The sequence below is a fragment of the Maniola hyperantus genome, chromosome 26 (assembly GCF_902806685.2).
Source record: "Maniola hyperantus chromosome 26, iAphHyp1.2, whole genome shotgun sequence".
Lineage (NCBI taxonomy): Eukaryota > Metazoa > Arthropoda > Insecta > Lepidoptera > Nymphalidae > Maniola > Maniola hyperantus.
The window spans coordinates 3,286,773-3,311,536 of NC_048561.1; the positions used below are offsets into that span (position 1 = coordinate 3,286,773).

The 24,764-nt window shown below is 37.3% G+C and overlaps 2 protein-coding genes, 1 long non-coding RNA gene and 1 pseudogene across 3 annotated transcripts; 2 read left to right on the top strand and 2 right to left on the bottom strand.

Moving 5' to 3' along the window:
* Window positions 1-1,946: 1,946 nt before the first annotated feature.
* LOC117994424 (uncharacterized) lies at window positions 1,947-4,442 on the top strand. Its single transcript, XR_011238231.1, has 2 exons — window positions 1,947-2,088; window positions 3,225-4,442. It is a non-coding gene; the product is annotated as an uncharacterized lncRNA (long non-coding RNA).
* Window positions 4,443-11,288: 6,846 nt separating this feature from the next.
* LOC138404149 (piggyBac transposable element-derived protein 4-like) lies at window positions 11,289-14,419 on the bottom strand. The gene has a single exon (XM_069507396.1). The coding sequence runs from the start codon at window positions 14,118-14,120 to the stop codon at window positions 12,555-12,557; it is 1,566 nt and encodes a 521-aa protein (XP_069363497.1). The 5' UTR covers window positions 14,121-14,419; the 3' UTR covers window positions 11,289-12,554.
* LOC117994423 (uncharacterized) lies at window positions 14,417-16,445 on the top strand (annotated as a pseudogene).
* Window positions 15,053-17,071, bottom strand: LOC138404150 (uncharacterized). Its single transcript, XM_069507397.1, has 2 exons — window positions 16,872-17,071; window positions 15,053-15,820 (listed from the first exon to the last, which is right to left on the bottom strand). The coding sequence occupies exons 1-2, from the start codon at window positions 17,044-17,046 to the stop codon at window positions 15,612-15,614; spliced, it is 384 nt and encodes a 127-aa protein (XP_069363498.1). The 5' UTR covers window positions 17,047-17,071; the 3' UTR covers window positions 15,053-15,611.
* Window positions 17,072-24,764: the final 7,693 nt, after the last annotated feature.

Below are 24,764 nucleotides of genomic sequence, written 5' to 3' on the forward strand. Positions count from 1 at the left end.
CACAAGCTTCATGCTAGGTTGGAACGGAAAGGGGAATCACTGGAATTCAAGGGGAGTTACTGTCTTATTTTTGTACATAACATAGGGTAGGTAATGGGGATCACCTAAGCAAGAATGGAATAAAAGCAAATGTATTAATCAACTATTTATTGGTCTGTTCTTATTACAAACTTTAATTTCCTAACTATCAATTGAAATCAACTTTCATTACTTTGGTTTATTAATTTTGGTTTAATAAAACAATTTTTTTTAAGTTGGATCATCATTGCCAACATCAGTTGGCAATTGTGATCAGCATGTGGGCAATGCTGTTCAACACATGACGCACACATAATTGTCCGCAGAGTCCTATCCATTCAGCATGAGCCCAGAACCCACGAGAAGTGCACTGGTATCTTTTTTCAGCGCCTCCCCTGTTGCAGCGCCTGCTATATAAAATTTTGGGACACCTTTTTCCCCCTTATTCTATTGCGTCGCGCAACTACGACTTGGCCAGCTTTTGAAAAAATTCGCTTTGAGGGCACAGAAGCGGCTACGATGCAAAAAAAGTTTGTAGAGCCCTCTAGGGTATGCATCTTTTTTAGAGAGCCACTAGAGGATCTAGTCAGCAAAGGTTCTTCCAGGTATTTGTCTACCTCAGTAATACCACCTTCAGTCGGGTTGGTGTTTTTTAAAACGTCACCCACCTATAAAATTCAGAAATATTGACATGTATGTATGTAGTTCTTGCTAGTGAAGTAAATCTCAGGTTTTCTTACACTCAGCGAATCGTGCCTTTTTAAAAAGCCCTTAAGCCAATTTAGACTAGCTGTATTATTTTCTTCCCAAGAAGATGATACAGTAATATTTAAATGAACAGCACATTGATAAGCTAGTTCTCTCACTTGTTTAGTTGTCAAGCCATGGCACATTTTTTTTTTTTTCTAAGGAAGGATGTACAACCCTGGCTGTATACTAGCTAATGTCTTCGGCGACGTTTGCGTTTCCCATCTGTGTCATCCTCTGTCTCTGATTCAGAGGATGTGTCGGACTCCTGTGACTCTCTGTCTCGTCTCTTTGTCCCAGTCTTCAAGAGTTCGCTCAAGGGGGTGTCTGGGATGCGATAGCCTCTAGAGGCCAGCCACTCCTGTTGCTCCGGGGTAAGACTAGCCGTTCCCATCGTCGCTGTGGTGAACTTAAGTACCTTCCGAACTACGTCTAAGTGGACAGCCTGATCTATAAGGCTCTTGCTGCCTTGGTAATTCTTTTGTACCTTCTTCCCTCTTCTGGCCCACTCCAGTGTCGCGGCGTACAAATTCGGATAGTGTGCGTGATTGAGCTCGGGGTACTTGTTGTTGTCTAGCAGCCTGCATGTTTCATAGTTCAGACCCTCGAGGGCTTTCACCTTCGTGAGAGCAGCGTCCAACATCATAGCCTCTTGCGTCACACTGGGTATCTCAAGGGCGCGGCTGCCCGATGTAGAGAATAAGCTCATTAGATTCACGGATTTTAAGTATGCGCTTGTATAGACCAGCTCTAGCTGGCTGAGAACTGCCCTCACGAGAGGGGGTTCTGTAGATGTTGACACCCTGAGAGCAAGGTACCTGGTCATCACGTCCAGCCTAAGAGCGTGTCCACACGGCGCGTTGCGTTGCGTTGCGTCGTCGCAACGCAAATATTTTGACGCATAGCCGGCCACACGGGCGCTGCAGCGTTACTATGACGCAGTCAACGTTCCGTCGGCGCAGCGGCGACGCACAGTTGCGGCAAGTATTTTGAAAAAAAATTCGCAGTCAGTCTATAGCAAATCATGGATCGGAAAAGACGTCTAGCATTGCTCCTATTACTACGTCACCGCCGAAATCGACGCAAGATCACAAGACGGTACTGGATCAGTCCTTTCATTTCATTAAGAAATCGTGATGGACAGTTTTTTTTTTTAGAATATCGGGAGTTGCTATTAGACGAAAAGAAGTTTTATAATTTTTTTAGAATGAGTGTATCCAGCTTCGAATGTTTATTGAAGTCCTTAGAACCACACATACGAAAAAACTATACTAATATGAGGAATCCAGTGGAACCAGTAGAAATGCTGGGAATCACTTTAAGGTAACTATATAAATATATTTAAGTAATAAAAATATAACAGTTTTTTTGGTTTGTTTAATTAGTAATCAACTCACAAATAATCAGCAATTGTTATAATTTTAAATTTAGACATTATTTAAGAGAGTAATCAACTCACAAATAATCAGCAATTGTCATAATTTTAAATTTAGACATTATTTAAGAGAGATATCATCCAGTAATTACAAATTAGAAAAATCGTATTCAGTTTCTTCACTTGCTTGAGATGTTTCTGGAGATGTAATTGAATTATTAAAATCAGAAATGTATGTACTTTGAAAATTTGCTGTTTGATACCCATATGGTGGTTGGTGAGACGTTGATGGGCCACTCACATATGATGATGTTTGTCCATACCGCATTTCATCTATAATTTGTATAACTTTACTTTGGAAACGGAGAGTTTCTCGGTCGGAAAATTCTTGAATAGATGGCAATATAGCTCTGAAAAAGGACATATGGCGATTTTCCGGCTCCTTGAGAAGTTTTAGTCCTTCTCTTTCAAACTCATCCATTTGCATTGCCCTTTTGCGCGCGACTGGAACATAGCGCGGAGTGTTGTCTGTGGTAATGTCATCATTTGTAGACGTAGATTCATTGTTGATTTCTCTAGGCGAGTCTAAGCTAGATTCGGTGGCATTTTGTTCCACTTTTCTCAAAAAAAGGAGTTGATTGTATAAATGATACTTCTTCAGTTTCGTAGCGCCCGAGCCCGATTTTGATGCTTCTTTTAATTTTTTTTGAATATCTGAAGTAATTATCTTTTACACTTCTCCATTTTTTTATTAAATCATTACCTGCAAAACCAATAGTAAACATGATTTAATAATTTATACATAGTGAATTTCTCGATAAAATTTAATGACATATTCAGATATCGTTAACAAACACTATGTGACCGACTCTGGAATCGTGAAAATATAACAGCTGTTACATACAAAAAGCAATACCTACTGAATCAAAATGTATGCAACAGCTGCTATTTTTTTCGCGATTCCAGAATTAATTGGTTACATAGAGAAAGTTATTTGCTATCGATGTCTGAATATGTCAGTATTTTTTTTTCGGGTATCTATCTATCTCATAAATGCATATTATAATAATTATTTTCTTTTCAGATACCTAGGAAGTGGAAATTCAATAACTGATTTACATTTCAAATTCAAACGGGGAAAATCTACTATTGCATATATAATACAAAGAGTTTGTCGTGCTATATGGACCAATCTTCTTCGAGACAACATCCCTGAACTGACAACTGAAAGTTTCCAAACAATAGCGAGGGGTTTTGATGTAAAGGCAAATTTTCCTCAATGTGTTGGTGCCATCGACGGCAAACATATCCGCGTGTGTAATCCTGCAAATAGTGGCTCACTTTTTTTTAATTATAAAGCCTTTTTTTCGATTGTGTTGCTAGCTATTGTGGATTCAAATTACAAATTCGTATTTGTCGACATCGGTGCATACGGAAAAGAATGCGATTCAACCATATTACAAAATTCTAAACTGTACGAGCTAATGATTAACAACAACTTACCACTACCTCAACCCCAGCCACTCTCTGGTAGCAATATACCAACCCCGTATGTATTTGTGGGTGACGAAGCTTTTGGACTGAGCAAACATATTATGCGTCCATATGGCGGTCAAAATCTCGACTTACAACAAAAGGTTTTCAATTACCGTCTAAGCAGAGCCAGAAGATATGTCGAATGCGCTTTTGGGATTATGGCTAACAAATGGCGCATTTTTCACAGACCGATAGACGTGTCCTATGACTTCGCTACTGACATTATAAAAGCATGTTGTGTATTACACAATTTTGTCGCTGATCGAGATGGTTTTAGACAAAGAGATAAATTTGCTATAAGTGTTGATGAATTTCTCCCAATACAACCCGTACATGAAGAACAGACAGCACCGAATGTCATAAGACAGCAATATGCGACCTATTTTATGACTAGAGGAACTCTGCCTTGGCAGCTAAATAAGGTATAATTGTATTATGAGGGTTTTCAAGATTTTCTTGCACCGCCAATTCCGCGATCAGTAAAAAAATAATATTTTATACCTACTCAGCGTAGTCTAGGTTAGTTTTGAGCTAAGTAATAAAATAGTACTCACGCTAATCTAAATTCCCTAAGTTTTAAAATTTTAGAGTGTCGAGATATTAATTTTGTACTGATCGCGGAATTGGCGGTGCAAGAAAATCTTGAAAGCCCTCTTAAATAAAAAAAACATAAATATCTGTACTGTGAACTCACCAACTTTATTTTTTCGTTCAGCTGTGAAATTCTCGTAATCAGGAAATAAAACTTTTGATATGTCTTCCCAGGCTTTTGTTTTTAAATTTTTATTTTTAAAATCTACGTTTGACTTGTCCCATATAATTTCCCTTTCCTGTATCAATGTAATCAAGTAATCTATGTCAATTTCTTCAATGGTATTCATTTTACCCTGCAAATAAAACTAATTACCCTGCAAATAAAACTAAATACAAAAACGTAAACGTAAAACGAAATGAGCTTCCGTGTATCCTCTCTGTCAACGCACAAGCAACTGAGCGCTGACGCTCCGACGTCGCACGAGTACACCCCCTCCCGCTTCGTCTCGGGGGCTGCTGTCCGTCATGTGTGCGTTGCGACGACGCAGCGCGCCGTGTGAACACCTTGGTTATTTGTATGTAAAACAACGCAGTGGTAGCGCTGCGTCGACGCAACGCTGACGCAACGCGCCGTGTGGACTGGCTCTTACATGTGCGCGCCGATAGTAGTCCGCCTTTTTGTCCACTAGAACCTGCCAGACAGCAGACATGAACGGCTCGGGCAATAGGTTGGTCTTTTGGACCCCGGCCAGCCCGGCTGCCCACCGCTTGGTGCACGCCACGCCGTTCTCCTTTGTGGAGGTCTTTAAGTAATCTGCCAGAGAACATTCTTGATCTACCGTGAAAACCTTTTTATTGCCGATGTTTGGTTCATAAACAAATGAAGTACATTCAGAAGCTTTAGCTTTTGCAACCAATCTGTGCAAAAGTGATTTGCTTATATTAAACTAGTTGACGCCCGCGACTTCGTCCGCGTGGAATTAGTTTTTTAAAAATCCCGTGGGAACTCTTTGATTTTCCGGGATAAAAAGTAGCCTATGTCACTCTCCAGGTCTTTATCTATACCCATGCAAAAAATCACGTCAATCCGTTGCACCGTTGCGACGTGATTGAAGGACAAACCAACAAACAAACACTTTATATAAGGGTACGGATATCTTCGCGGCCGATCTCACAGGAATGCCTTTTTGTAACACTTACTTCATTCACTGTCTCTTCAATTTTGTGAGCATCGACACGCGTTATCTTCTGAGGTGGCATTTTAAATCTAATTAAGAAGTAAAAAATTCATTAGGAACCTAGTGTAAAATGAGAAGAAGAAGTAAATGTTATTGATGGTGTCATCTCCCAACCTACTTCTTACAGAACTGCATCGTCGCCGTCATATACTGTATGCGTATTTCCCTTACTCCTGAAGCAGCGGCTCCCTGCCTTATGCAGTCTCTCTCTTTCTGTCTGTACGCTGCATGGTTGGTTTGACCAGTTTCCCGAGACGGAGGCGAGCGGCTGCAGATGAAGAACTCGCTGTCGAAGTTTTCGGATTGGGACCTTTCTTGACCTGTAGTCCTTGTTTCTCGTTGGTCTTGGAGGCTTTGAATTCTTCCGGTAATGTACTTCCGAAAAGAGTTTCGTCTCTCTCGTGGCCCTCGGAATCCGACGATGAGTACACAATCAAACGTCGATTATTTTTCTCCCTTTTTTTCTCAAGTCAATTTCGTTTTCAATTGACAAAGTTGCTAAGTTTGTCAATCTAGATTGAGATATTGTTGATCGAAGATAGGTTTTTATCAGCCTCATATACTGTACAACAGTCCTCCCAATATGGACCGTCTCCATTTAATGAAGAAAATAGTCATTCTACACTCACTTGGATAAGTGGTGTTCATAAAACTATATTTGCTAGTGAATAGATTTATTTTCTGTCTGTCAGTACCATTGCGACCGCAAAGGTTTTATACATAAATACTTTAAAAATTTTAAACTTTTATTTGTTTATAATTAGTGTGTATCGCGAAATAATTCAGCTGAAATCGTCAACTTTACACGTTTTTTTCATATTATCAGCAACATTTGCAAATAGTGATGCAGAAAGGCCTGAGCTTAATGCAACAACACTTAGCTCAGCAGGCCGATTTATCCCGGGAAATGAAATAGTTATTCCAAGAGTAACTTAGTAGTACTTCCATAGTATTTTCAAGAAGTCACAGGCAATATTTAGTCGCACAATAAATGTATGGGAATATTTTTTTTAATAATAACTATGTAGTTTTCTGAGGTTAGGTTTGGGTGTTATGTATAAAAAGCACTTACTTAGAAAAATATTGCCTATGTTGTTTGCAGGTATTTACTTAAACTATGGCAACAAGAGCTATAATGCTAGGGCGTGCCGAAGCAGAGAGAAAAAAGTGGAAGCTAATACGGAAGAGACGGAGGAATAGAGATAATTTTATACTTGTGTTACTTCACGATGAAGAATTTATAAACATTTTTCGGCTAAGCAAGCAATGTTTTGAACAAATATATAACGACTTGGCACCAATAGTTGTGCCTACTCAAAAATGTACCTACTGCTATAAAGGCAAAAACAAAGGTTGAACTTTAATGTTTTTGAAATTAATTTATATTAGCTATTAACTGTATACTAACTACTATACTAGGTGAGGAGTAGGTATACCAACGTGATACCAACTAAACGATAACAATATAATATAATACTCATAAAACCAAAACGCAATATCACACATACTCTAATCTTTTTGTTCCTCTTTGAAAAAACTTTAAAAGGAAAACAACAACAAAAAGAGTACCTATCTATACATCACACCACAGACCCAACAGGCATAAAGTCTAACAGGGCACAGACAATAATTACTTTATTTTTAATACGCAACGTAGCCAAATTTAGGAGACTGCTATGTCCATATAAATTGCTAGATTACCACATGATTACCATAGACATTCGATTTAGTCGGGTTATAAATAGGTCCGTGCTACCAATACGTCATCAAAATGTCGATAATCACATTACACGACCGATTGCGATATAGCCTATCGACCGTCCGTGCTACCGATTTTATCAACTGTAACGATCACGATCCTTAAAGATATTTCTATTGCAATGTGACATGTCAGTTTACGGCAATCGGCCTGCTGGCCTTTCTGCATCAGCTTCTTTAAGCATATCTAACATTTTCTGTGAACGTGACATCCTTAAAAATATGTTTTACATGCAAAACATTTAATACATTAGTTTGTTCATCAAACCGAATGCGCCCAACGAATAGCGGCCGGACCGGACACTTCGTGCGTTTTTATACGGAGTTAATGTCAGATGAAACGTTATTCGATTCTATATATCCGAAACTAAACAAGATACGAAAATTCTAAAAAAGTACGTCTGTAGGGTTCGTTTTCCTTATCTCGTTTAGCTATTTAACTCATTTTTGCTCCATAATCACATCGGACTCGGTTCTATGGATAAGTAGAGATTATTCTTCTTGCCGTATTGCCTCATAAAGTGCTTGTAAGTCTCTTCGAAGAAGGTTTTTGAGTCTACGTCGTATATCTGCAGCGTCTCGTGGAACTAGAGTCGGGTGTCTTCTTGCACGTTCTCGTTCATAAGGATTGTCGTTCGAGAATTTAATTTTGGCCTTTCGAAGCGCCGCGCCGTTTCACCGATTCCTGCAATACCAGGACTCTTTCGATGTGGATGGCTGTGTAAGTTTTTACAGCTTTCTGATTTATTTCCGGGTTTTTGGCTGTATACGTTTTTACAGCTTTTTGATTTATTTCCGGGTTTTTGGCTGTATACGTTTTTATAGCTTTTTTATTTATTTCGGGTTTTTTGGCTGTATATGTTTTTACAGCCTTTTGGTGTATTTCCGGTTTTTTGCTGTATACGTTTTTACTGCAACTCTATTTACTGCTGGGTTTTTTTCGTTATATTTTTTGATGCATCTAAATGCGCATTTTCTTTTGTCGTCCCCGTTTATGTTCCCCAGTGGGCCAATGCTGTGTCAACCCATGCGATGCCATAATATTAAATGTCACCAAAAAAGGCTTGTAATCTAAAATTGTGGTATACATAGACATAAAATTACCGTGCTACAAGTACACAGGGGTGGACGTGGCCTTGACAAGTTTTCTTTGTAGGTAGTCTGTGTGCTTACTTCATCTTCATGTATTTATTGTGCTCCATTGTGTCAGAATGACTCTCCGTCCTACGGAGCCGGGGGTATGAGGGGTCAGCGAGGTCCACAATCGCCGCCCTAATTTCGCTGACTTCCTGTTCCATCTGTTGAAAGATAATTATATACAGGGTTACAGGAAAAGAGGACACGATCCCGTTAAGGGGTTATAGTACAGGACATTAGCTATCAAACGACCCCTAAAGTGCTTATGCGAAAGTGTATCGTTTTCGAGCTATTCATTTTTTTATTTTTTTCTTTGTATAAGGGTGTTTGCCACTTTAAAAATTAATAAAAAAAAGGAACAATGTATTTCAGCAGATTTTTTTTATTTTTTGCTAGTACATATCCTTGTTAATAATAAACAGTTATAAAACTAAATAAATCTTCAAGCATTTTAAAATTACAGCCCAAAAACTGTACAAGTTTTCGATTTTTAAATTTAATTCTTTGAATAACTTGCAAACTTTCTGTAAAAATTACTATGGCACTTATCCTGCGGATTATTTTAAAAACATCTACGTTTCGTAAGCTATCCATTGGTACAAAAAAATTACAAAAAAAAATCATAAAATCAAGAAAAAATTACACAACAAAGAGACCAGGTAGAAAATTCTAACAAATGCTATTGCTAAAGAATTAAATCAGAATCTATGTAAAAACGAGTTTAATGCAAAATGGTTAAAGGTTATTTTTAATGAGGTCAAAAGGTAATATAAAATCAGTCAAGTGCGAGTCGGGCTCGCACACGAAGGGTTCCGTACCTTCGTACAAGAAATAACAATTTTTAATTTTCTTTTAATTTTTATGGCGGCCTTTTTGTAATTTTTAGTATTTGTTGTTATAGCGGGCATAAAAATACACCTTTTGTGAAAATTTTCACTTTAACACAAAAAAGCATAAAATGAATATTTGTCTAGGTAGGGCAATGCACGTAATGTAGGTCAAGTTCAGAAGTCCATTGCACCAACGACTGTATAGGGTTGACACCTTTTTTTTTCGAGGGGGAAATCTTCTGAAGATACCCAATCGGGTTATGTGGGATTTCTACCCACTAAAACCCCCTCGGTGGCCCTCCTCAGCGCGTTATTGAGAGGCTCCGGGAACTCTAAAGAACGTACGCCGGTGCCTCTCTCGCGCGACGCCCGTTGGACGCATCCTGGAGAAAGTGCAGCCACTCGAAGTCCTAGCGCCAGGGACTATTGGTTAGACGGATCGACGTTGATCATAGGGTTGACACCTAATAGCTTAAAGCAAATTTTTAAGAACCTCGTAACCCCCTACGGTATCACGTTATGAGGCTCATTGTATTTTTACGTGAATATACACATCGGACATAACCTCTGACTGCCGGTATGTTAGGGCCACTTTGTCTAACGTGGTGTAAAGAAAGTGTATAATAGTTATTTATGCAATTGTTTTTATACCTAATTATCAACAGTTGCATACAAGACTTTATCTACACCCATAATATGAATCCTCTATAAGATTCTGAAACAGTTTGTTCACTGCTAACCTGACATCATCCATTACTGTTTTTTCATAGTGCTTTCTTGATTTTTCCGGTAGTAATTTGTTAGAAATATCCTTTGCAGCGTTTAAAATATCTGGCGGTGTGCTTTCGAAGCTTGAATCGCTCATTTTATTGTAAACAAAACAATAAAAATTACGTAAAAATTTTGAAGAAAAATGGCGGGGATTCGAATATTTTACTTTTTTTTTTACAGCGCATGGCGCGGCGTTCTGGTAGCGAAAGACGCGTTCAATGACGATGTTCTTTTTTTGAAATTCATACAAATAGACCACGCATCAAGCAGTAAGAATGTGGCTGTCTGTTGTCTGTGGCCCTTTGCGCAGAGATCGAAAAAAAAACAAAGGAGTGTTATCATAGAGTAAAGTAATATAGACGTGTTATTATGAAATTCAGTATATAACATAATAACACCCGTCTGGATGATCTTATGGTTATTACGTCATTGGGTGTTTTAATGTTGGCAATAAGCTAACTGTTTCAGAATATTTTATAGAGGATTTAAAGCATGGGTGTAGATAAAACTTTTTATTCGTTAGTGTATCTAGAACCTTTAGATTTTACACCGGATAGTCGTAACTGTGAGTCTACTAATAATTTTCCGATACAAACTCAGAGAGGATACTTTTTGATAAAGAGTCTTACTTTATCTGAAAAAGATTGCACCTTTGTCTTTAACTTATTAAATGTTATAGTCATGTTCCGCAATTTTATTTTCAATGTTTTATTACCGTTGCTTTTGTAGCTTGTGCTTAGGATGGGGTTCTTGATTTTTATCTAAACGTACTCGAGGAATTATATCTGACTTTTAGCAATTGGTCGTAATAACGGTTTTTTTGCACCTTGTCTTCATGTGATTAGTTTGGGCACGATACGATACTCACGCCGGAAGTTGTTCCTTTATGTTTCCACTTTGTTTGAATATTAATACTGGATAAAGTATTGTTAAAAGAGTTTATTAGTTAACCATTATAAATATTTTTTTTACATACTACCACTTTTTTTTTACACACTACCACTTGTGTATTAATCACTACCGATATTATAAATGTGAAAGTGTGTTTGTTTGTCCTTCAACTACGCCGCAACGGATCAGCCATCAGCATGATTTTTTTATTTTTTTTTGCATGGATATATTTATAGTCAGGTGCTATGAGTAATTAAAGTAAGTAATTCATTATGATAAATTATCAAATTAAATATTATGAAATTAAATTAAATTATTAAATTAAATTAAGTGACAAAATTATATACCAAAAAATTTTGGTAGGTAAGTTAAAGTGGTACTGTCTTAACATTTCTATTAAGTTAAGTTTATGACTTACGTACCAATTGAACATTCAAAGAGTTCGAGTGGTAATGCTTGCGACAGCAATAACGCTCTTCGTGCAGTACGGCGGGGCGTTTACGTATCTCGCGACAGGCGTAAATCTCGCGATCATTGCTGTCAAACGTCCGGCTAGAGAGAGACAGCAATAGCCACAAAGCAAAATAAGAAGAAGAAGAAGAGAGACAGCAAATGAACTGTCTCATTGTAGCAATGTCGCGTTACTGTCGCTACTGCAAAGTTTTACGTAATCACCCCGCCGCCGTCTTAATAGTAATCCATCAATATCGTACATGATTTCTTGCCTCTCATTATCTGAATATTTTCTGAGTTTGTAGCAAGAAGCCTCCTACACAACTCGCAGTCGTCCTCTATTTAATTTGGTTGGTCTCTATTGAGCATAGCCTGGTTTAACGTATTAAAAGCCTTTGACATGTCCTTATCTACTTTTTCTAACTCAGGTGGCTTAACTGAACGTCTCCTCTGTACAGGTATCTTAATGTTCATGTCCTGTATTTCTGTGTTGCTTCTAGCATCACTTAGAGTTTCCGTTTCTCATTCGGTCTGTTCTCCAATGCCTGCCTTTTGTGCAAGCGGTAATGATAACTTCCTCGTTTCTTGAGAGAATAATATTTTAATTCTATTCTCCATAAAACAATAGTCAGCTACGATAAAACTGTAAAACTTGGATGGTACTTCGACGTCTTCAGGATTTCGACATACAATTTTCATAACACCATTGCTTTTATTTCTTGCGTTATATAGGCCATGTTGAATTTTACGAAATGTACTTCGAAATGTAGGTACTTCGACAACCAGGTTAATTCCACCATCTTTTAAATTCGTAACTGCTTCATTATAAAGCATGGGATTAGGTAGGTCAGATGTTTTAACAATTTCTTTCAAATAAGCCATTGCCATATCAACTTCATATTTTGCTTCATTAACACATTGAATGCCAGCTACGCAATATTGCGTAGGGGTATAGTAATGCAGGGGCCAAATACGTAATACAACGTAGCACTTTCTTACAATTTAAATGGGTATTTGCATCATTAGGCCTCCTGGAAAGGACGTTATTAGGTTCGTTGGCATCTCAAATAAAACATGACATGGAAAAAAAGTAACTTTATTATTTTTAAACTATTCTAAACACAACATTTATAAGGCACTAAGAAGGCCCAAATTACAGTATTATTATGAGATCAAAAATTGTTTTATAACTAAAGAGATCGATAACTAACGATATAAAAAAAAAACAGGAACATGTGAGAACATCAACAGAATTTTTATCCAAAATTATACAAAACGAGGATCAGTGTGGTAGGTGTAAAAACAGTTTACAACACACAAGGCAGGCTTTTCCGGACAAGTAGCACATACAAAAGATGACTCCTTGCGTTTTTTATTTTTAGTGCAGACACGACAAGGCTTCGCTGGAACAGCCTTCTTAGTAGGTGAGAGCTTTTCTAAGAAATGGAAATCTCTCAAGGGAACACGACTTTTACGAACGGCCGGCGATGCAGGTGGTACAGAGGGCCCAGGCAGAAACGGCGATGAGTCTGCTTGAACTTGTGCAGGGCCAGGCTGTACTGGGGGTATTTGTGGTCCAGGTGCTTCTGCAGCTGTTGGAGTAGTATCGCCACAGTTCAGCCCGAGTAGATATTTGATAAAATCTTCCCGAAACTTCAAGAGCCGTATTTTGGATGTCCGGTCTTTCAAACGTAGCAACCTATGCGCGTTTTGTACGTAAACCTCAAAAATGTGCAGTGCTAATTTTTTTTGCCATCTGAGTGTCTTTCTGAGGCAAGAATAATATGAGACCATCTGGTCCCCTCTGTCAACACCAGACATGCCTATATTATAATCCGCAACAATGTTAGGTTTTAGTGAGACTTTTCCGTTTCTGTTCCTAACGTTTACAAGCTGAAGTTGGTGCTTATTTGAAATCACCAGAACGTCACGTTTGTCCTTCCATTTACAAACAGTGATATCGTTACAACTTTTCGCAGCTAACTTTCCACGCTTCAGCTTGGCGTTGGTAACATCCTTAGGAAGATTCTTGCGCATTTTTCGAAGTGTCCCACATATATATGTCTTTCTTTCGCTAAGACGCCTCGTCAAATCCGGAGAGTTATAAAAATTGTCCGCGTATATTGTGTGGCCTTTTTCTAAATATCCTTCCATTAGATCTAGAATAACTTCCGTGCTGTGCAGAACGCCAGGTGGCGGTCTTTCACTTTTCCCTTTATAAACTCGAATTTTCATGACTATCCCTGAAGACTCGCATAGTTCATATAATTTTACGCCGTATTTGTGTTTTTTATTTTTGATATACTGCCGGAAAACTAATCTACCTCTCCATAGAACCATAGACTCGTCAATACTCAGATTAGCTTCAGGATAGTAGAGATCAGCCATAATATTGTTGAATCTGTCTAATATCGGTTGTATTTTATGAAGTCGTGAAGTCGATGCGTCGTCGTTCTCAGAAAAGTGTAAATATCGCAGCAATAATTGAAATCGTTTTCTACTCATGATTTGTCTAAAAAGTGGCAAATTATATAGTGGATCTAACATCCAATAATGGGCAATTGTAGGTAACTTAGTCAATCCCATATATAGCAACATACCAACAAACTTGCGCATTTCCGTGATGGTGGTGTCTGTCCACTGTCTAAGCCGTGCGTGTTTTTGTAAAGGTCCGGCCATGCGATGTGCGTAATTGTTAGTTGCTTGCACCATAGAACCCAAAAATTCATTAGAAAAAAATAGATCAGCCAAAGCACTCGCAGAAGAAGTAAAATTGGTCTTTATACCTGGTTCCCCTAAAAACAGAAATCGTTGCGGTCTTGCTGAATCCATTTTCCACTGAAACTCTGGGTCACAAGACGGCCTGTCGACTCCAGGCGTTGGCGCGGGCGATGGTGGTGGTGCCTCTTCATCGGACTAATCAGTCAAACCACTCTCAGTTGAAGTATTTTCATCCGGCTCAGGATCGTAATCGTCACCGGACCCCGGAGAAAAATCCCCGTCATCTGACGATAATTCTTCATAAAGAATGGCAGAAATTTGATTTTCTTGTAGCGGTCGCCCTGAACGTATATTTCGACGACCACGTAAGATACGTCGATTCGATTGGCATCCACGTGGCATGGTGAAAAATCAACCTAATTCAACGTGTATTTCACCGCACGCGTCGCGCGACACTAAGGCCGGGTTCCCGCTACGCCGGACCGGCAGATCTGCCGAAAACCGGACACCGGACAGAGTGTTCACATTACATCGGATCCCGGAAGAAATTCAGACAGTCCTCAGTTGAATTTGGACCTGCGCGCACAATGGACGACGAAATTGTTGTGTTGTGGTGGTATCTTAATAGAAGGCAAAATAAAAGAAAACATTGGGTACACCCTATTTTACGGGAAAGATTTTCACTTGGAACATTTGAAACATTAATGGGTGAACTTAGAAGAGACGAATCAAAGTTCTTCAATTATTTTCGAATGACAGCAACCACTTTTGACGATTTACTGGGACGACTAGACATAAGAGTACGAGATACAAGTTTCAGAGAATGTATTTGCCCAGAACAAAGATTAGCCATATGTCTAAGGTAAGATTATTTTATGCACTAGATTGCGTAATAATAGTTTTGACGTAGGTACCTACTTAAGACTGTATGAATGAATGAATGTTTGCTATGTATGTTTGTTTCATGAATGTGAATATATATAATGTGTGTGTGTGTGAGGGTGTATGTATTTGATAATCATTATGAATTAAAAATGCAAACAATTATTTAAGTATTTATTTGTACTCAAACTTAAATCCCTTCAAAATCTAAGTAATCTGAGTCTTGGGAATGTATGGAACGATTACTAGATGCTGATGGCGAAGCTGGAATCGGATTCGATGTCTGAGATGAAGTTGATGGTATAGATGTTGTTGCCTGTTGATTGCTACTATTATATTGCGTAGAGTATCCAGGGTAGTGTTGATCTTGCGTAGGTATTGGCTGTTGATTGACGCTATTATGTGTGTAGTATCCAGAATACTGATCTGGTCCGGTTATCTGATTATATGAATCACGCCAATGTCCGTAATTTGGTCTCTCATAATTCCTACTTTTAATTTTTTGCAACATTGTCATGACGCTAGCTTGAAATTCTAAAGTCTCTTCGATAGTTAAAGTGTTCAAGATTGGTATAATGCCTTTGAAGAAAGATAGATGATGGTTTTCCTTTTCTGGGTTTATTCTGGAGTCCAAAAACTTTACCATCCTGTCATTTACCTCTTTATTATCAATTTTTTTTTTATCTTTAATTAAAGGTGAACGAAAATCTGATTCCATGCCTACTTCAGTCTCGGTTCTTGCTTTTTTGAAACTGACTCATGTGGTGGTCGAGGTTCGGAGACTTTTTTCAAAAACATTAATTGCTCGTGATATAAATAATTTCGTGTCTTTTTGGTCGAAGATCCAGATTTAGACTCATCTTTTTGTTTCTTTACTGTCTTAAGCCACGAATCTCGTATATTATTCCATTTAGTTGAAACCTGTTTTCCTGAAATCAATAAAAAAATATCATAAAACAATACAATTTGTTTCTTGGTGACGTATAAAGTAATAATGTATTAACAAAAAATACTTTTTTTTTCAGATATTTAGCTTCAGGATGTTCATTCAAAGAAATACATTACTCATACAGAGTAGGCGTTTCGACAATAAGTAAACTAATAAAAGAAATGACCCACGTCATTTGGGAAAACCTAAAGACAGATTTCCTTAAGCTGCCTGATACTGAGAGAGAATGGGAGGACATCGCTTCAGGATTCGAAAGAAAAGCCAACTTTCCTCACTGTCTTGGAGCAGTAGATGGCAAACATATCAGAATTTTGAAACCAGCCAAGAGTGGTTCTATGTTCTTTAATTACAAGGAGTATTATTCTTTTGTATTAATGGCAGTTGTCGATTCAGAGTACCGATTTATTTTTATTAGTGTGGGCTCATTTGGCAAGGAATGCGATTCCAGTATATTAAAGGATAGTACATTTTGGCAAAAGATCAATGATGGTACTTTAAATGTACCAAAGCCTAGACCGCTTCATGAAAACTTGCACGAAGAATTACCGTTTATACTTGTTGGCGATGAAGGCTTTGCTTTAACACCTAATCTCCTACGTCCATATGGAGGTACACATTTGAATACTGATAAAAAGATTTTTAACTATAGACTAAGTCGAGCAAGAAGGTATGTTGAGTGCGCTTTTGGTATTCTGGCAAATAAGTGGCGAATAATCCATCGAGCTATAGATCTCAACGTAGACACAGCAATTCAAGTAATTAAAGCTTGTGCAGTCTTACATAATTTTGTAAGAGAAAAAGATGGTATAAATTTTGAAAGTTACCAAAATATAGAACATAGACAAGAACAAGAAACTACACTCATGAATCGAAATGTGTCGAGTCGAGGTGGCCCTAATGCCAACGCTATACGGACATCATTTACTAATTATTTTGTTTCAGATATTGGTTCCGTTCCGTGGCAGGCAGCAGCTATAAAATAAAATTTATCAATGCATTTACATTCTATCAATAAAACATTAAAAACTCACCGTACTGTTTTCTTTCTTTTTCATCCAGTTCATCGAAGTTTGGTTTCAGTATTAAACATACTTCACGCCATGCTGCTAACTTTAAGTTTTTGTCTTTATAAACGTCTTCGGTCTTATCCCACAGAACAGGTCTCTCTTGGACAAGCGTAATTAAAGTTTCTGCTTGAATATCCATGCTAAACGTCTTTTACCAGAACATGCGAGCCGAATGACGTGAGTGGAACACGGGCGGGGCGAGGGGAGCACGAGCAGGGCGAGCGGGGGACAGATACCGGCACAAACTCGTTCACATTACTCCGGGCCCGGTCGTTCTACCGGCAATTCGTAGTGACAAAACGTTCGGTAGAAATGCCGGGCTCGGCAAAAATGCCGGACCCGGGATAATGTGAATAGCTTCATATAAATTGTACAGCCACTAGCTCTTCCGGCAGATTTACCGGCGCGGCAGATCTGCCGGTCCGGCGTAGTGGGAACCCGGCCTTAGGATGATGCAATAATTCGATCGGGTGGCGTGATCTAGGTGGGAAAGGGATAGAAGATGAAATGGTCATCTACGTAGTACTACGTATTCCGGCACCACACATACAAGCGGCAACATTTTTAAGCGGGGTGCCGAGTACGTAGTGTTACGTAGATGACCATTTGTATGGTGGGAACCAATAACGACCTGAAAATATATCTGGCACTCAATGTGTTTTGACATTGATGAGGGTTAGCCTTAACCACACTTTCATTCGAAACTGTGAAAGAATTAAAAAAAGTTTACGTCCGCCATATTGATTTTTTGCTGACGTTACGTAGCCTATGAACTCTGGGCAAGAATACGAATCTACCGTTTAGACTACACTAGCTCATTTGTTTAATACTTTATTTAAAAATCTGAAGGTTCATATCACAACTGCCAAATTGAAGTCATTAAAATTGAAAAAAAAAAAAATTAATTGCCCACGTCTTTTACTTTCCTTACAAATTGAACTGTAGGTTATTTAGCATCATCTAGTGACAAAATTTGGCCTACAAAATGCTTGACACTCTTTTTGGTTGAGAATCGGACTACAATCCAATCATTTTCTTAAATGTTTATTTTTTAGTTATCTCCTGCTGCTTGGAGGCCGCGTTTAAAATACCTAATATAAAATGCCGTTGCCCTATACCTTACATCGACATACGGCCATTACTAGCTATTATCTATAACATAGCTGATGGCGTTAGTACGGTTAGTAGTTTCCGTGAGTAGTTTCTTGGCGTCGACTTCCTTTGTTTGGAGATCCCATAGAGTTATAATACTAGGTATAGAGAAGTGATCCCTTACAATTTCGCTTAACTGAAGTGAACCAATTTGCACACATATAAACAACTTCACATTACTTTAAACCTTAACACTTGGACATAAAGTATAATAACGATTGCAAAATATTTATATTTATGACCTCTTGTCATTGATGATTCGGAAAAATCAATAAGGTAAGGAAAGGTATTTTGGTGGTATAGGTAAATTGGTGACATTTTTTTAAAAACATCTCACACTCTAAGGGCGCTTTTAGTGTAGGGTTGCCATAACAGCTTAAGTAATGACCGGGACAGTGCCTAGTGATCGAAAGTAAAAGAAAAAAAAAAACACGTTTAGTAAGGTTTTAAATTTATTAAAAAAGATTTAAAAAAAAATTACATAAGTACGTAAAATCAATATAGTGCGAAAATCCGAAATCCGAAGAAATCCGAAAAGTATAATAAAAATTAGTGCACAATGCACTAATTTTTATTATACTTTTCGGATTTCTTGACCTTATTTAGGAGTTCCGGTTCACCCATAACATATTTGTGGAATTCGGAACATGTCATGTTATAGTTGCACTTGCATTGAATTATGCTTTCAACCGTGTCAACGTGAAGGCGATTGCGTTCATTTGTCCACTGTGCAGCTACTAAAGAAAATATTCTTTCCACATTGGCGTTATGACCAGGGATGGCGTATAAATATTGGCAAAACAAAATCAAAGTCTGTTTCCTTTCTAAAACATCTGTCTCTTGAAAAAAACTTAACCATTTTTGGTGCATGTCTTTTTCATCCCAAGATTCGTTACCTCTTTTTTTTTCTACAAAATCTTTAAGGTATGCTATTTCTTCGAATACACTGTCGCCAATAACTATTCCCTTTTCTTGTAAATAGCTCACTGTCTTTACAACATCCTGCCATTGTGGTGGGGTAGTAAGACTCATCCATGAAAATATGTCATATTTTGTCAGTGGACAACTCCACTGTCGTAAATATTCCAAAGCCGTTTTATAATAATTATCAATATCATCGTCAAATAACGTTATTAAATTTGAATGCTGGGGATTTTTTACTATTTTATCATATTCGCTTTTGGTTTGAATTCCCAAAAATTTTACTGCTGCACGTTCTGATAGTATTTTTTCAAGAGAATCTATGAGTTCTTTAACTTCAATTATTGTTATATTTTTTTTTCTATTTTCTTTATTTGCTTCTCAAATAAAAACGATTGACTATGTAAAAATAAGAAATAAATTTGTGACAACGGGTGGTTAAAGAAATCGATTATCGCTTTGGGTGGTCTGGTTTCCGACAAAAAAAATCTCTTAATGGTTCCCACAGTTTCAAAATACGTTCTATTGCTGGCAATAATGACAACCACCTAGTTCTTGAGTGGGATTGTAAATTTGCATGAATGACATCAGCTGCCTCACAAAAAGATTTAAGACGTTCATTGCGTACTGTAAATATCGAAAAATATTTGTAAATTTTGAGTACCACTGACTCCACATCAACTGAAAGTACATCTGCAGATGTCGATGCTGTATTATGTAGGATGTGCGCAGGACACCCAATGCCTTCGATATCTTTCGAGAGCTTAGTTTTAAGTTTAAAATGAACGTTGTTCGTCCCATGCCTATCTCGTCCTCCAAAATTTGTGTTAGTATTGTCAGCGCTGTACGCGATTAACTTTTCCAATGAAATATTTAAGTTACTCAATGTATTTATACAGAAAGAAACAATAGTTTCTGATGTTTCGTTTTCCAAAGAATCTAATTTTAGCAATTTCAGTTGCATACCATCGGTTTCCGAGAAATACTGAATGAGAAGGGGAAACAACTTTTCAGCGTTATGGTTACTTGCATCAGTTAAAATTCCATAAAAAGGAATTTTTTCTAGTTCCTGTTTAGTTTTTAGCACAGAATGTGGTGCCAATACGTTTTTTATTATTGCTGTAGCTTTGGTTCGTGCAGTTGACTGTTTTGCGGCTATTTTTGAATCAGGATACAGAGTAGCGTTCAATTTAGTGTTGCAGTCCAATGAATTAAAAGACTGATGGTGATTAATAACTTTGTAAGCCGTTGTAAGTTCTGCTGCACACACTAAAGTATCTTCTGGTGTGTTTTCTCTCACCATATACGACGAAATATCTCTTGAAGTAGAAGCTGTCGATATCTTAGATTTATGTCCATTAGACTTAATGTGGTCCTGTATCGACGTCTTACCACTATGGCTCACGGAAATAAATAAATTACATACTGTACAGTGCGCTTCGAATTCATTTCTGCCTTTCTTTATAAACGACCATTCTTTTGTATAATTATCTGAGAAATGGCACTTACGTTTTGGCATTTTAAACTACCTTTCCTCCTATCAGGCGTCGTAGATTCGGTTTGTTGATGTACAACACGACAAATAAATAAGGGACACTGACACAACAAAACGCAAGCGACAATGCGTGCTGATGCGCGCCAACTGGCAAGGCGAGGGCGGTGTGGCGAGACGGTCGCCAGGGGTAGGTGCGCGGGTGGCAGGGCTCGCTCACGCACACATGTATACGCCCGCGCCGCCGCGCCGTTACGTCGTCGTCGCGTAAACGCATTGTCATCCAAACCACGCGCGCGAGCGCAGGCGTCGCGGCGCGGCGAGGTCTGCGTTGACAGTTCATTAATTTGTTTTTGAAATACCGGGACATTTTGTAGGATAACTGGGACGACCGGGACAGAAGTTTTAAACCGGTGACATGTCCCGGTGTACCGGGACGAATGGCAACCCTATTTTAGTGTCACGCGGATTTGCTCACGCACGCGGGATTGGACCGCATGCGTAAAATTTCACGCTGCGGATCATACGCAGCATGAGTTTCAGTTTTCTACGGGCTGCGTAACGGTATAGACGTGTTCAAAAATGATCAATGTCAGAAGAATATGTGTCGCTTACATACTTTACAAACGACGAAACAAGAAGACAAGAGTACATGTTGATCCCTTTCTTGAAAATAGGCTTCTTGCTGGGGCGTTTGTTACACGCTTTGGAAAACTACAAAATAATGAACGTAAATTTAAAAATTACTTTCGAATGTCCATTCGTTCTTTTGATGAACTGTTGTGTAAAATTGAGAATAAGCTACAAAAAAGCAGTTTACGAAGGATTACAATACAACCGATTGAGAGGCTCGCTATTACATTAAGGTAAGTTTTAAATTTTAAATATTTAATTTCCTGCTATGATTTAGTGGAAAGGGATTTGAACAGGTAGGATAAACGTTTTTTGACTTCAAATTACTGTCATGTGTAAATTTACATGTGCAAAAAAAAATTTGTCATGTACTCTGAAATTTCATTGTTCATAATTTCATTCAATTTCATGTTGAAATTTCATTAAATAAGATTATTTCACTCATAAAATGTCGCCATTAAAGTGGAATCATTCCTACCTTTCATCACACGCTACTTATTATAATATAGATAAAAGTTATAGGTTTGCACATGACAGTAATTTAAAGTCAAAAAAAGTCCTTAATTGGTTTGGGATTGGTACGTTCAACCTACATACACAATCCTTTTTTTTATCTGATAAAGTACACATGGCCACAGATCAAGTTACCCAAAACCAGCATAAATGGAACTCGCGCCTTGCGTATTATCATACTTAGGTAACCCGTCGGAGTCCCGCTTATACTGGATTTGAGTAACTTGATCTGTGCCGTGTGTACAACCGCACTCATATGACTAAACAAACAATTAGAGAGAAACTGGAGAAAAAAAGTTAATCGTACTCATTTTAATAAAAAGAGTTTTATTCATAAATTAAAAAATCAAATTTTACATCATTCATTTCTTTGTAAATTTGTATCCTGAGCGTTGACATTACTTTCGCCTGTAGATGATGTTGTTGCTGGGGTATAAATTACGTCATAAGACGTGATATTAAACAGGCCGCTTTCAGTCGAAATAAGAGTTTCATTGTCATTCACTGCAGCAGAACTAATAGCATTGTCGTTAAGACTCGAAGTATCCTGGATTATACTAATAGAAAGCCGAGGATGAATCTTGAATATTAAGGTAGGATTCTATCGTCAGAAAGAATAACGATGAATTTCTTATAGTTTTATTAATCACTGTTACCACTTTGGATGTTGGTATAGGAATAAATCGGTGTGTCGTAAGACTAACTATTATAACTCAAAATAAACGAAGCGAATGCAGGCAACATTCGTTCTATAGCCTACCTTCACATCAATCCATTCCTACACTCACAAAATATAGATAAATTAACACTGTCAAGTCAATATTTAGAATCTACCTACAACTGTGTACATTATTTTATACTAGGTACCTGCATTTATTTATAATATCTAACATTCGGGCATTCTGACTACATTAAGTTTGTCCTCAAACTTATTATACAAAACAGTTTTTACCTATTTTCATAATATTACCTATACCTAACAATATCACAAAATTTCAGCAATATGTACATTATAATCCAAATACATCCAAATTTAGTAGTAGACATAATTTTGTAATAAGTATTAATTTTTTCATTGGAATATTTAGGTTTACGTGTTTTATATCTTATGTACTAACTATCCATGTACTATAACTGTTTGTTTCCACAAAAATAAATAAATAAAATTAAAGTAAATTCGTGTACAGCTTCTGAAAAATAATCTGGATTGCATCGAATAAAAATAAATAAATAAAATTAAAGTAAATTCGTGTACAGCTTCTGAAAAATAATCTGGATTGCATCGAGGACTTTACCCACTTTGGGCCACCCTCGCTTTCCAATCCAATTAATCGCATCTGCACCGGACCCCTCACCGTTAAGTCAAGAACTCATCGTGCTACCAGACATCACGGCCGTGTACGACTTCCAGATGTAACGACTCCACTACTCATCTGCACCGGACCCCTCACCGTCAAGTCAAGAATTCATCGTGCTACCAGACTTCACGGCCGTGTACGACTTCCAGATGTAACGACTCCACTACTCATCTGCACCGGACCCCTCACCGTCAAGTCAAGAACTCATCGTGCTACCAGACTTCACGGCCGTGTACGACTTCCAGATGTAACGCGACTCCACTACCCATCTGCACCGGACCCCTCGCCGTCAAGTCAAGAGCTCATCGTGCTACAAGACTTCACGACCGTGTACGACTTCCAGATATTGTAACGACTGTTGTTAACACATCAAAAAAAAACAATAATAGCATCACACGTTTTATCATGAGTATCAGATCAAATACTATTCATTAAAAACAAGACACAAAAATATCAAAACACATAATAAGTATCATAATTGTAAAACTGAAATCAAAGTATGTAATCATTCAATAATATAACTTCAAATATCACTACATATAATTAATATCAAAACATCATAACAAAGTATGATAATCGTACTACTAAAATCAAACTAATTGTTTATCCACTCATCAAATACTATTACACAATAATATCTAAACATCATTATATAGTATCATAATCGTATTACTAAAATCAAATTAATTGTTTAATCATTCATCATATACTATTACACAACAAAATCTAATCATCATAGTATGGTATCATCATCGTAGTACTAAAATTAAAGTAATAGTTTTATCATTCATCAAATCAAATACTATTACACAACAATATCTAAGCATCATAATATAGTATCATAATTGTTGTACTGAAATCAAAGTAATCGTTCGATCATTCGTCAAGTACTATTACACAAAATATCAAAACATCATAATAATAATGTAGTATCATATTTGTGGTAATGAAATCAAAGTAATCATTTAATCTTATATAACATCAAATACTATTACAAAAAAAATCATATCATCATAATATTATAGTATCATAATCTTACTTACATTAAAATTATCATAGTCTTAATAAGCTTACAAATCAGTTCAATCTTTCATCGAGCCTGTCTCATCATCTAAGAATCACTCTGATTACTCAAGATTGTGATCCATGATCAACATGCCAATTGTTTGAATATTTTACTCTGATCAGAAGTAGCCCATTTCCTCATCATGAAATCAATTTTATTTATTCCCAGGATAAAGTCGTAAGTTACTCTCAAATAACCAATTTTTCTTCTCACTAAATACCTAAGAATAATGAAAAGGGATATCTGATGGATATCTGGCTTATTTATTGGTTAAAATCAAAATGACATCAAAAACGTCACCATGGTAACGCAAGGCAAGCTATAAGACGATCAATTTCAATCGACATTGACAAATACCTATTTATACTTCAAACTAATGTAGGTATAAATGGGGTATAAGTAATCGGAGAATCGGAGTACTCTCAGTTTTTGATATTTACTAATTATTTGACTTATTCAATCGTTCTGGTCATTCCAATTTTTTTGTAAGCAAAAGTCTAACTACATATTTTGCACGCCTTACATAAATGGCAAAATGTGAAAGAGTGGTACCATCCATGAGTGTACCATCATTTATTTCGTTACTCACATTTGGAAAAATAAATCATTTCATTTCGTATCATTTCAATCATGCCATGGACAGCTAACAAAACTCTATTTCAAAGAATAACTAATTTAAGATAGGTAGGTATAAATTGGTGAAACGCATTATAAGTCATCCA